Below are 13219 nucleotides of genomic sequence, written 5' to 3' on the forward strand. Positions count from 1 at the left end.
ATGAATTTAGGGAGGAGGAGACGGAGTTTTTCTTTAAACTCAAACTGCCCTTGTTTTCTCAGTTTCCGTGCATATCAGTGGAACCCACCTGAACTCTTCAAATCTGTCTGCATATACAACAGTTTAAGACCCTCAGCAAGGTATTCAGGCAGGTTCCACTGAAACCACACAAAAACTGGATTTTAAAAAAGAAGTTGAATCTCTACTAAATTTGGCTAGTTGCACCTTTGGTCCATGTGAACCCTAAAATCAACAAGATCTGTATACTGTGGTGTAATCTGCATGAAAGGCTAGTATTTAAGCTTAGACGGTAGAGATTCAGGGTAAAAGCGAGAATGAATAATAAATTGGTTGAAGGATGGGATGCAAGGGAAATTTGTTAGAGAAGTTTGGCTTGGTTGGGGGGTTTAAGAAACATATTGTGTAGCGTTCCTCTACTGTATTTTAGTTACTGGATCTATCCTTTGCCTTCACAAGATCCTCGTCACACCTTCAAGATAATAGCAGCTGTCACAACCACATCTCATTTTAAGCTTTAGCTGCCAAAAATTAAACAAGTGAATATATTTGCAGTAGATGTTAACCATGATAGCTTGACGAAAGTAAATAGTTTGCAATATCTTTTATACACATTTCTTATATTCTAACCACCTCCGAGACTCTTGCCTCTAGATCCAGTAGCTAAAACAATGAGGAACAAGGCCCTACATTTCCTGTGGTCCCACTGGCAGAAGTGTGGCAGAGTGGGACTTCCAGCTGCTCTATTGTTTGTGCCCCTGACCAGGTTAGAGGCATGTAATTATTTTGGGTGAGTGTCAACATCATTTACTGCACTAATGTGGCACCTACCTCAGATGGCCAAGAGGGGGAATGAATTATGGTGCCTTGCCACAATAAGTGGGCCCATGGTCCTGGGGAACAGGCAAAGTTGATTCTCTAATTTAAACAGTCCAGGCTAATACATATCTCCAAAACATTAGGTGGTGGTTTTGAATAACTGTAGCTCCGAGAGTTAATACTATTCATACATTAGGGAAGACTCAAACTTAGAGAAGATTTTCTGCATGCAGGATTGGCTGGATGAAACGAGTATCAGGAAATCAGGCAGTTTGGAGTAAATGCCTATATAAGGAACCCAAGCAATTTTCTTCAATTTAAATTAACAAAGAAAATTTGACAGGTTCCTTTACAGGCATGTGTTCTGACTAGCATAAATATCTGATATTCGCTATGGCCAGATGATCCAGTGCACCTGGATGCAGAAACAGGAAAATCTCCCCCATTATGTTTTTGTCTGAACACTGACTTGGGTCCTCCCATCAAGCCAGTTAATCATTGCAACATTTGTACTGATTTAGGCTGGGGCAGCAATTGCTTTTAACTCCTTATACACTGATTTTTTTTAAATTCAAAGGACCTGTGACCAAGCTCAAACGAGACTAAAAGGCTTCCATTTTACACACCATCATTGTACCAACTAACTGTTGGGAAAATAGATCCTTAATTGTGAAATTATTAAATAAATGTACAGAAAGAACTGTATAATAGGCATAAGTCTTAAAATTAATTAATATTTGAACCTCTTCAGGGTTTTGTCCTGCAGAACATTTGTGGAGGTCAAAATAACCAATAAAAATGTGGGATTTAATGCCATTCACAGAATGAGTTTGAATAAACCTACTTTCACATTTCAAGAGGATCCGGACTGGGAATAATTTCTAATTTTTTTGCACTGAAAACAAGGAAAGGTTTTACTACGATCAGTGTTCATGAGCAGACTGATTATGCCTTTAAGGCATATGAACACTTTAGTGGAATGGGGCAAAGCCAAAATGATAATTACCCAGTCCCACTTCCTATAGAACTGAAAATTCTGCTTTGAAGAAGTAGGTGTTTACAGAACATGGACTACTGTTCACATGCTCATGCTTTAATGATAAAATCCTTAAAACAAATTAACAGAACCCATAACTATTCAAAGCTTTTACAATACATTTTATTGTAATATTCATTTAAATATTAAAAACACAAGAGTAAAAACAGCATTCCTTTGACCTTCATGCCTTAATTTTCAGACTGGTTGTTACAGATATGAACAAATATTTCAAATGAACAGTGGTGTTGTTGACAGACACCAGCATATAGTCTCACATTTTGACAGTTAAGGAAAACAGTCATTTTTCCTCCAGCTCCTTTTGAATTTCAAAAACATACGGATGATCCTTGCCGTGCGCCACTTCCATAATGGCCAAGGCCTGTGAAAGAAAATGCCCAATTTCATTCAGTATCTCTCCCAAGATCCAGTCCAAAGTGTGATTCTCTCTTAAATGAAGATGCAAATTTTACAAGCTAGTTCTCTCAAGGCACTAAAATGAATGACTCCAGTTGCAAAAAACTAAGATATTAAAATGGAAATCTCTGAATTCAAAATGTTTTTTATTTCTCCCCCTCTATTTGAAAATGAGCACATCTGATTTAAAAAATAATATGATGCATTGGTATGTTTGAACCTAATTTGCTGTGCATAAAACGAGAACACTGGGGAAGGCTCATTGAGCCCTCTCTGCAATATCCTTTTAAATTCAAGCAATCAAAATAATCTTGCAATAGTTATAATTACCAAGTATTGGGTTTAAAGAGAAAACCCCCAAGGTGAACTTATTACCTTCCTCAGTGCCTTGGCTCCAGCAGAATGATGTTCCAGGCCCATATACAACCGTCCCAGTTTCAGCCACATTGAAGCAACATTCAGAGAATATGCAGGATAGTGTTTGCTGCTTTAAAAATATACAAAAGCAAAATTATTTTTTTTTTAGAAAAAGTAGGATTTTAATTTCCTCCTTCAAATTTCATTTTGTTTCTAACGACTTAAGGATTGCACATAGGCAAGTGGAAAAGTTCACTAAGTGACTACATACACCAACGTCAGATCAAGGTGGTACTTTTCATGAAGGGAAATAAATTTGGAAACCAAGGACGATGAACCACTGGAGTTCAATCTCCAGGACAAAAGTACGATGCAATGAGTGGAAGAGCCACAAGCATTAAATTCTGTCTGCTTGCAACCTTGGCATTCTATGTGACCCTGTGCCAAGCTTCCAATTTCATAACCTCTCCATCACAAAGACTTCCACCTCCGCAACATCATCCGTCTCAGCCCCTGCACTTCTGAAACCCTCATCCACGCCTCTCACCTCCAGACTCCACTATTCAAATGCTCTCCTGCCAACCTTCCACCCTTCATAAACTTCAGCTCATTCAAACCTCTGCTGTCTGTATCCTATCCTGCAACTGTTCCCTCTCACCCATCATCCCTAGTCCTCCAAAGCCTCAAATTTAAAATTCTCATCCTAGTGTTCAAATCTCTCCATGGCCTCATCCCTCCCTATCTCTAACCTCCTCCAGCCCTACAACCCTAACTCTGGCCTCATGTGCATCCCCTACTCTCTTTGCCCCATTGATGGCCGTGCCTTCAGATGTCTAGGCCCTATGCTCAGGAATTGCCTCCCTAAACCACGCCATGTCTTTTAAGACCTTCCTTAAAATCCATCTTTGACCAAGTTGTTAGTCACCCCTCCTAATATCTCCTCCCGTAACTTGGCATTGATGTTTGTCTGATTATGCTTATGTAAAAAGCCTTCAGACGCTTTCCTAGATTAAAAAAGGAGTTATATAAATGCAAGTTGTTGTTGTTGCCGACCCACCATTTGTTGAATCAGTTGCTCCTTTAAACATTGGCAGACTGATTAGGTGGTGCAGTGGATAAAACCGCAATCCTTTTACCCCTCAGGCCCACGTTCAAGTCCAGTCCAGAGAGAAGGGATGAAAGTAGTTTCTCTCTACCAGCTCTTAAGTTTGAGCAGTTCTTACTAAGTATGTGTCCAAATCACGAATCTCTCTAAACCGGGACCAAAATTAAAAATTTCTCTCTGAAAGAAAGGCTGATGTGGAAAATGCAATAGTTCAGTGGTTTAGCAGGTGCCTTTTTTTTTGTGGAGATTTGGGTATGGTAGAGGGAGTTTTACCCTGCATTTCACTTCTGTGCTGCATCAGACCTGGGAGTGCTGACACGAGCCGATTTTATGAAATTGCTCTCCCAGTGAAAAGCCTCACCCAGCAGCACACGGCAGGAAATTGTGGGTGCACTTAATGACCGGCTGAGCTTTCATTTTAAATGGGAGCAAAAATCAGGATTAGTTCGCTCACAACCTCCCAACAAGTGTTCCCAGTCGATGAATTCTCACACTTGTAGCTCAGATTCATTAAAATCGGTCCTTTGATATCAGGAGCAAAAAGGTGGTGACATTCCCTTGCAGTGCAGACAAACTCCAACATAAACTGAACCAGTCAGTGGCACTTAATACAAACTTAATTTTGAATCAATGTATCTATTATCTAAATCATAATACCAGCTATTACAATTTTTTGGACTGTACCATATGTTACTCCAATGCTCAGCGTCATGGACCACTCCCACAAGTCAGCCCTTGCTCATAACAAAGAAAAGTGTGACCTTAAGTAGCATTCTGCAAGGTCAAACAGACAGACTCATTACTGTAACTTGCCCAATGGAAATGACAAGTGCCAGATAGCAGAAGAATATTCATCATTCTATCAAATTGTGTGGTTTTGTCTATAATCAATGAACCAGATTTATTAAAAGTAAACATTAAACTGTAACAATAGATGAATGCAGCAGATTCCAATATTTATAACTTCTTGGTTCAAAAAAGTGTAATGTTTCGCTAACTCTCCGAACAATGGAATTTGGATCAACGTCTGCAATGCAAATGCATGCTGAACGTCACTCAGGCTGCAGTCCAGTCATATAGGAAGAACTGCTGAGTGTCTACCACCCAAGACCAATTTCACCCCCAGAGTCATTTGTCACTTGAATAGAGTGAGACAATATCTATGATTTAGGACCAGGCAGGTAGAGTGGAAGTTTTATCAAACATAGTTAACAACAGAGAAGGAAAGGAATGTCCTTTAGGGAAGGAAACCTGCCATCCATACCCATTTTGGCCTATATGTGACTCCAGTCCCTGCAGAAGGATACAGCCTTCTGTAGAGATAACCATCATAGTGCCTCCCCAGGGGAATCATGGTACCAATAATTTCCTGCACAACAAAGCAACAGCAGCCAGGAAGTGAGAATCAGAAAGTGATTAAAATCTAATACCTGGTACAGATCTAGTAGAATTATCTGATCCACATTTAAATGCTTGTCGAGAGCATTTTAAATATCTATGCAGTCTATTGCAGAAGACTAAACTATATTACAACTACACCTCAAATGTAATGAAATCAGAGCACAATATAAATCCTGAAGGTATATAGCATCACTTGACAGGCGCTACTATCGGACAAGGCGTCTTTCGTTTTGTTAGTGGGGGTGGAGGAAGAACACATTCAAAACAATTTAATTTGGATTTTCCTGGTCTCCTTGAACTGTGCATCAATTGTGGTCGAGGGGCAGGTAACAGTTAGATGGTGCACTAGAGTATCCCAAGAAAAATCTCCCCTGCCTCCATGTGGGAAAGCATCTAGAGTCTCATTCAACACTTTCACCACAGCGGAGATTGGAGAATTGACACATGGAGAATTGCGAACACAAAACCACCTCTCATCAGTCCATGATACAAATGGGCTGCAGTACCAGTGAAAAATTAGCTCTTTTTGCTTGGCTCGGCACAACTTCTTTTCAACATCCACCTTACTGATTTCCTTGAGAATTCAAGACACTTGGATCATGTTCCACTACATAAGAAACTAGACTGAGCTCCATTATCTTATTTTCACAACTCAGTGATTCACTCGCATTTCATTTGAAATCACCTGCATTTACTGGAATGCTTGCAAGTACAAAAGAAAATTAAGATAAAATTTTTGGCTCACAAGGAGACCAGTGCTTACAGGCCCCTCTTGCCAACACAGAATTTAGGCCCCACTCATGGAAATTGTTAGCAAGTGAACACAATTAAAAGTTTCTAATTACCAAAGAAAATAATACGTTTACCCAACATTTAATTTCAGATCTGGCAGAAAACCTAGTCTCCATGTCACACCTTATACATTTTTAATGACATGCAAAAATGCGGCTACAACCACATACCACTGCAAGCAACAATTTACTACTAAAGCACACTGTGCAAAACTCTTAAGCATGACTCATGCAGTAGTGAGATTTTACATTGCCTATATTAATGTTAGTTTTAAAAAACAAAGAAAAGCAAATACAAAATATTTCTGGGAATCATCGCAGAGACTGCAGGAAATATTGTATTAAAAAAGTGCTAAAAAGTTACATTTTCTTTCCATCACCTGTAAGGTTTGATTATTTTTTGACCATAGCGGAGAGCTCCGTCCCAGTCCTGCATATACAGGCAGACGCCCATGGCCTGGTACATCATGTGCAGCATGTAAACATTGTTGTCCTCAAAGACCGATCCCATCTTATCCAGACTTAGCTCGCAGATCTCAAGCAGCTCACTAGGGGGTGCCAGATAGTTAAGAATTGTACAAGAGAATACCAGAGAGCTCCCAAAAGCTGGAATGCAAATGGGAGATTAAAACAAGTGATTTTTAAAAATGTCAGTGCCGTCTCTTGTTCCCCTCCACCTCTACACTTTTGCAGAAATTTTGCCCTCAGCAGTGCTGGGAATGCTGAGGTCAAAATTAAATGATAAAGTGCTGGGACCTCTAAATGGACCACAGAAATTTACAGCACAGGAGGAGGTCATGCAGCCAATCATGCCAGAGCAATGCAAAAATAATCCCATTGCTCCACTCTCCCCATAGCCTTGTATCTTCCCCTGCTTTTCATAGAGTTATACAGCACGGATAGAGGCCCTTCGGCCCATCGTGTCCGCGCCGGCCATCAGCCCTGTCTACTCTAATCCCATATTCCAGCATTTGGTCCGTAGCCTTGTATGCTATGGCATTTCAAGTGCTCATCCAAATGCTTCTTGACTGTTGAGGGTTCCTGCCTCCAAATATTCCTTCAAATATTTATCCAAACTGTTCTTAAATGATCTCTGCTTCAGCTGCTCTGTGGCAAAACATTCCATGCTATGGCAACTCTCTGTATAAAAGATTTCCCTTAAACTTTCCTCCGCACATGAGAATTTTAAATTGATGGTCCCTCATCACCGACTCCTGAACCATAGGAAATAGTCTTTCCTGATCCTATCACAACCCTTCAAAATTTAAAGAGCTCCACTTACCCCTTTTTAACCTTTGTAGTTTCAGTGGTAACAATTCCCAGTGTCTCAAGTCACTCCTCATACCTGATACGTTGAATCTACATTATGTGGCTTTAATGTCCTTTGTATAATGGAGTAGGCAAAACTGCAGTGTTTTAAGTTTTGCCTGTCATCTTTTTGCTCCTGTACTCTTATAGCCCAATTTATAAAACCAAAAATACTATTTGGCTTTTTTACCTGCACTTAAGGAATTATGTATCTGAACCCCTAGGTCCCTGTTCCTCCAGTGCCTTTCTATTCAGCTTATGCTCCCATTCATCGTTTTCCCTCCAAAAATACATTACCTCACACTTCCCCCACATTAAATTACATCTGCCATCTATCTGCCCATTTTGTTCTTCCGTCTGTATCTTCCTGCAGTCTTTTACAGTTTTCCTTGATTTTGGTCAAACCTCCTATTTTCTGCCATCAGCAAATTTTGATATCGCTCTCCATACTCCCAAGTCCAAATCATCTATATACACACCAAGAACAAGAGTAATGAAGGACTAATCCATTGTGAAGAGCACCCAGAATGAATAGGAATCTTATAAAATACACAAAACAGCAGCACCACTTAAGCATGCAGTAATTTGGCTTTTAAAGAGGTGAGGGCCCCATAACCAATCCACTGGAAAAGGATATTTTTATAGTGCTTAGCTCTCCTGAACTCTTCAATTATATTCCTAGCATATTTGATCATGTCCTTGATGACCTCTGGCTTTGGCGGTTCACCGTATTTTGTAATTTCCAACTTTTCTTCATCCTGCAGAGAAGGATGGGAACATGAAGCACCATTAATGAAAAAGCACCAAGATAAAGTTGCAATTTACTGCAGGGAATTCCTGGTAAGGTTTTGCTCTATAGAATTTACTGGTATTCTGAACTCTTCTGGCTATTTATTCTTGTTTGAAAGATGCACATTTCATGTCTGGCAAAAAACATTTGCCCACCAATTCTCCAGAAATGGCTGAAGACTCTCATGTGAAATCACAATTTCCTGCCCTCCCACTCCAGATTCTCAACCTCATGTATATGTGCCATCAGATAATGACATTTATAACTTGCTTTTTTTTTTGCTGACAATTAAGAGAACCTATGGAGACGGCACGATCCCAGCATCCAAAGTGATAGTTTTAATAAAGAGCTTTAACATAATCAACCACATCATCCTCCCTCTCAAACACCTCTCGTCCGCTATCTAGCTCGACGAGATTATTGTTGCTTTGTTCCATTCTTACTTATCCGATCATAGCCTGAGCATCTTTACAAATGGTTTCTCTTCCCACCGCTCCATCGTCACCTCTGGAGTCCGTCAAAGATCTGACCATAACCCCCTCCTCTTCCTCAACTACATCCTGCCCCTTGGAGAGATTATCCACAAACATGGGGTCAGGTTCTACATGTACACTAATGACACCCAGCTCTACTGCTCCACCACCTCTCTCAACCCCTCTACTGTCTCTGCTGTGACTGCTTGTCGAACATCCAATTTTGGATGAAAGAAATAACATGCATTTATAGAGCACCTTTCAAATCCTCAGGATGTTCCAAACCACTTCACTGCCAGTAAAATACTTTAAGTGTAGTCATTGTTGTAATTGTATGGAAATGGAACAGCCAATTTGTACACAGCAAGGTCCCACAAACAGCAAAGAGAGCGAGCGATGACCAGATTATCGGTTCTCATGGTGTTGTTTGTGGGATAAATGTTGGCCAAGAAACCAGGAGAGCTCCCTCGCTCTTCAAATAGTGCCATGGAATCTTTTACATCCGCCTGAGAGGACAGATAGGAAATCATTTTCCTGTCTCACCTGAAAGATGACACCTCCCACAGTGCAGCACCCCTTCAGTGCTCTGAAGTGTCAGCCTGGATTATGAACCCAAGTGTCTGGAGTGGAGCTTCATCCCACAGCTTGTGACTCAGGACACAAAAGTGCGATCGCTGAGCCAAAGCAGATACTGAGTCACAATTTCCTCTGGCTAAATGTTGGGAAGACTGAAATCATCATCTCGGGCTGAACCTGACCGTTCATAACCTCAGTATCCTGTTTGACCCCAAGCTGAGCTTCTAATTCCATATCCTCTCCATAACTAAGACTGCCAGCTTCGACCTCTATCATCATCCATCTCAGTCTATCTGCCACTGAAACCCTCATCCATGCCTTGGTCACCTCTGGACTCTACTATTCCAAAATCTGCCTGGCCAGTCTGCCATCCTCCGTAAATTTCAGACGATCTAAAACACTGCTGTCCATTTCCTATCCCTCACCAAGTCTTGTTCACCCATCAACCCCATCCTTGCTGACCTACATTGGTTCCAAGTCCCTCAATCCTATAATTTAAATTCTCATCCACGTCCCCAATCCCATGACAGAGCCTTCTCCAGCGCTACAACCCTTGTCCACCCCCAACTCTGGGCCTTTCATTCCCCTTTGCCCCACCACTGGTAGCTGTGCTTCAACTGCCTATGTCCCACTCTCAAATTCCATTCCTAAACCCCTCCACTTCCTTCTCCTTTAGGCTTCTCCACCTCTGATCAAGCTTTTGGTTACACCTCCCAATATCTCCTTTTGCTTAGCACCCATGTTTCCCCTTTACACCACTGAAGTGCCTTGGGACATTTTACAACTACTTGTTGTTATGTACTTGTATTTATGTAATGTAGAAAAATATCCCACTAAATGTAAATGCAAGTTGTTATTACAGCCTAAATTTTTACTATCTCAGTAGCTTAGCAACGTAGAGCAGGACTGCAACCAGCAGAAAAGCACAAGGGTTGAGTTCATATAAAGTGGAGTTTTTCCAATTCAAGATTAAGGTTTGGATTTTTTTTTTTTTAAAAACACACAAACCTGTTTTTGGGCAGGTTGGAAAATAAAAAGGGAGTGAGGCAGAAAGCAGGTAACTATAGACTAGTTAGCCTAACATCTGTCATTGGGAAAATGCTAGAATCCACTATTAAGGAAAGAGTAGCAGGACATTTGGAGACTCATAATACAATCAAGGAGAGTCCACATGGTGTTATGAAGGGGAAATCGTGTCTGACAAATTTATTAGAGTCCTTTGAGGAAGTAACGAGCAGAGTGGATAAAGGGGAACCAATGGATGCAGTATATTTGGATTTCCAAAAGGCATTCGATAAGGTGCCACATAAAAGATTACTGCACAAGATAAGAGCTCATGGTGTTGGGGGTACTATACTGGCATGGATAGAGGATTGGCTAACTAACAGAAAACAAAGAGTCAGGATAAAAGGGTCAGTTTCAAAATGGCAATCTGTAACTAGTGGGGTGCCGCAGGGCTCAGTGCTGGGGCTTCAACTATTTACAATGTATATCGATGACTTGGATGAAGGAACAGAGTGTCTTCTGGCCAAATTTGCTGAGGATATAAAGATAGGTGGAAAAGCAAGTTGCGATGAGGACACAAAGGATATTGACAGGTTAAGCAAATGGGCAAAAATTTGGCAGATGGAATATAATGTGGGAAAATGTGAAGTTATCCACTTTGGGAGGATAAATAAAAAAGTAAAATATTATTTGAATGGAGAAATACTACAAAACGCTGCAGTACAGAGGGATCTGGGTGTCTTCGTACATGAAACACAAAGTCAACATACAGGTACAGCAGGTAATCTGGAAGGCAAACGGAATATTGGCCTTTATTTCTAGGGGGATGGAGTATAAAAGCAGGGAAGTCATGCTACAACTGTACAGGGTGCTGGTGAGACCACACCTGGAGTATTGCATACAGTTCTGGTGCCCTTATTTAAGGAAGGACATACTTGCATTGGAGGCAGTTCAGAGAAGGTTCACTAGGTTGTTGCCGGGTATGGAAGGGTTGTCTTATGAGGAAAGATTGAACAGGTTCTACACTCATTGGAGTTTAGAAGAATGAGAGGAGACCTTATTGAAACATACAAGATTCAGAGGGGACTCGATAGGATAGATGCTAAGAGGATGTTACCCCTCATAGGGGAAATCTAAAACTAGTGGGCATCGTCTCAGAATAAGGGGTCTCATTAAATGGCGGAGCTAGCTCGAGGGGCTGAATGGCCTACCCCTGCTCAAAACTCTTATGGGGCAGAGAGGCCCTCTGCCAAAACTCCACTCCCAAAAAATGCTTGCCATGATTTCCCTCGTGTCACTTCTGTAGCTCAATGCAGGATACCTGCACTGCTAGCCACAGCAATAGGAGATCAGGGGTACCCGTTTCAGCCTTGGCTGAAGTTACCTTTATGGAATCGAAAGGCAGAGACCAAAAACAGGTTCAATTTGACCTCTACCAGGATCACAGGAATTCTCAAGTCCCGTTTCTGGACAGGTCAGTGAGAGCCCTGCAGTATAGTCAGGCAAGGGTATCCAGAATTGTAGTGGCTTGCTGTAACCTCTTATAATATAGCTATTACAAACGGATTAGGTCTTTGAAGCACAGAAGGTGCTCGTGCCCTGTTCTCAAAATGAGAGTGAAAAAGTGCAAGAGTGAGCGAGAGAATGCATCAAGTTTAAAAATGTTACCTTTGCTTTTGTTGCACATTCTCTGCAGTCACATGTAAAGAAATAGGAATCTCTCAATCGATCCTGTCTGTCTTCAGTTGGATACAGCAGATCAATATAACTCGTGAAAATCTGGGATAAGAGTGGACAAAAACATGCAGTACAAATGTGATTTTCACTTCAAAGCTAGTATCAGATCTAAGTAAGATTTAGATTCCGTGGGCAAGTTTTATTTAAATATAAAAGACCAAGAAACCTTAGTGTCATTAAAAGTACAATTATGAAAAAAACTATTACTACTGGAGTATTTCTGTAGCTCAACACTTTGAGGATGTACAACTTCTTTTGCAGGTGCACTTTTTCCACTTGACTGGTGGGTTTCTCCTACTCTCAGCCCACTAGATGACATCATCCAATAAACACAATACGCATGAAACTACACTAAGTCACGAAGGGCAGCCTATACACAGGAACCAGCAAACTTCAAATATATTTCTCAATTCATAGCATCAAAATCGTTGCCACAACACTGCAGGAGGCCTACACTAAATCTGCCACATAAACTGGTACCTGTCAGTGTGCATTACTGTACACACACATTTTTTTCTTGCTAATTTCCAACAGTTTTTCTTCATTTCCAATGCTTATCTTTGTAAACTTCTAATTTCTAAGCAAATTAAAGATGGGGATACATTACAAAGCTCCTTAACATGCTTATTTGCATATATTCATAACACTCTACTTCAGAATATATTTACACAGAATTATTCCACTAAAAAAGGTACAAGTTTTTTTAATACAATTTTCATTTAAAAAAAAGCTCGATTATCCTTCTTCCTAACCTCTTCTCCGGGGCTTATCTCCTTCACAGCTCTGACCTCTGCAGTCGTCCCCCTGTAGGTTACAATCACATTCGGGCAGCAGCTGTGATTCATCAAGGCAACACTGTGGATGACGAACGATAAGACAAAAGCACATCAGGGCTTTCAATATTTTAAAATCAGTTCAATTTTAAAAATCAGCAAAACTTCAATAGAAAATTGTTCTATACAAGTTGGAAATAGACAAGTATGGGATATGAATTGAACAAAGTCAGGAAGAAAAATAAAACTGCAACTTAAAAAGAAACTAATATATTTAATTGCATCCTCACCCTCTTCATTAGGCAAGAGGGGAAGATGGTAAAAGCGACTGACATAACAAGTGCAATGTCAATGGCATTCAATTGTTGGGTACCAGGACATGTGCACCTGCTTTGAGGGACGTCACCAAGGTCTCCCTCTCCCAAAGTGAAAAGCTCTGGTGTGACAGATGGCCTATTGAGAACGGATAAGCAATGAAAGTCAATTCTGCTAGGATCCAGAAAAAAAGAGTGACCCATGATTTATCTTTTACTGCAGTCTAACAATTCTTAACAAGCATCAACACAACAAGCACTCCTGAATCATTGACGTTTGCTTGGTTGGCAGTACAGAT

At 40.6% G+C, this 13219-nt stretch overlaps 1 protein-coding gene across 2 annotated transcripts in view; it reads right to left on the bottom strand.

Annotated features, from left to right (window-relative positions):
* Positions 1-1979: 1979 nt before the first annotated feature.
* The window catches only part of LOC137324525 (N-lysine methyltransferase SMYD2-like), a 40582-nt gene continuing 29342 nt past the window's right edge, over positions 1980-13219 (bottom strand). Inside the window, exons 7-12 of one of the 2 annotated variants that reach the window (XM_067988920.1) lie at positions 12586-12688; positions 11765-11875; positions 7890-8010; positions 6325-6499; positions 2666-2774; positions 1980-2255 (exon numbers count right to left, since the gene is read on the bottom strand). In XM_067988920.1, the coding sequence (XP_067845021.1) occupies positions 2175-2255; positions 2666-2774; positions 6325-6499; positions 7890-8010; positions 11765-11875; positions 12586-12688 (700 nt within the window). In that variant the 3' untranslated portion in view covers positions 1980-2174. Of the gene's footprint in view, positions 2256-2665; positions 2778-6324; positions 6500-7889; positions 8011-11764; positions 11876-12585; positions 12689-13219 lie in introns of both variants that reach the window. The other variant, XM_067988919.1, reaches the window with a different exon arrangement.

Source organism: Heptranchias perlo, chromosome 8 (genome assembly GCF_035084215.1).
Source record: "Heptranchias perlo isolate sHepPer1 chromosome 8, sHepPer1.hap1, whole genome shotgun sequence".
NCBI classification, from domain to species: Eukaryota; Metazoa; Chordata; class Chondrichthyes; order Hexanchiformes; family Hexanchidae; genus Heptranchias; species Heptranchias perlo.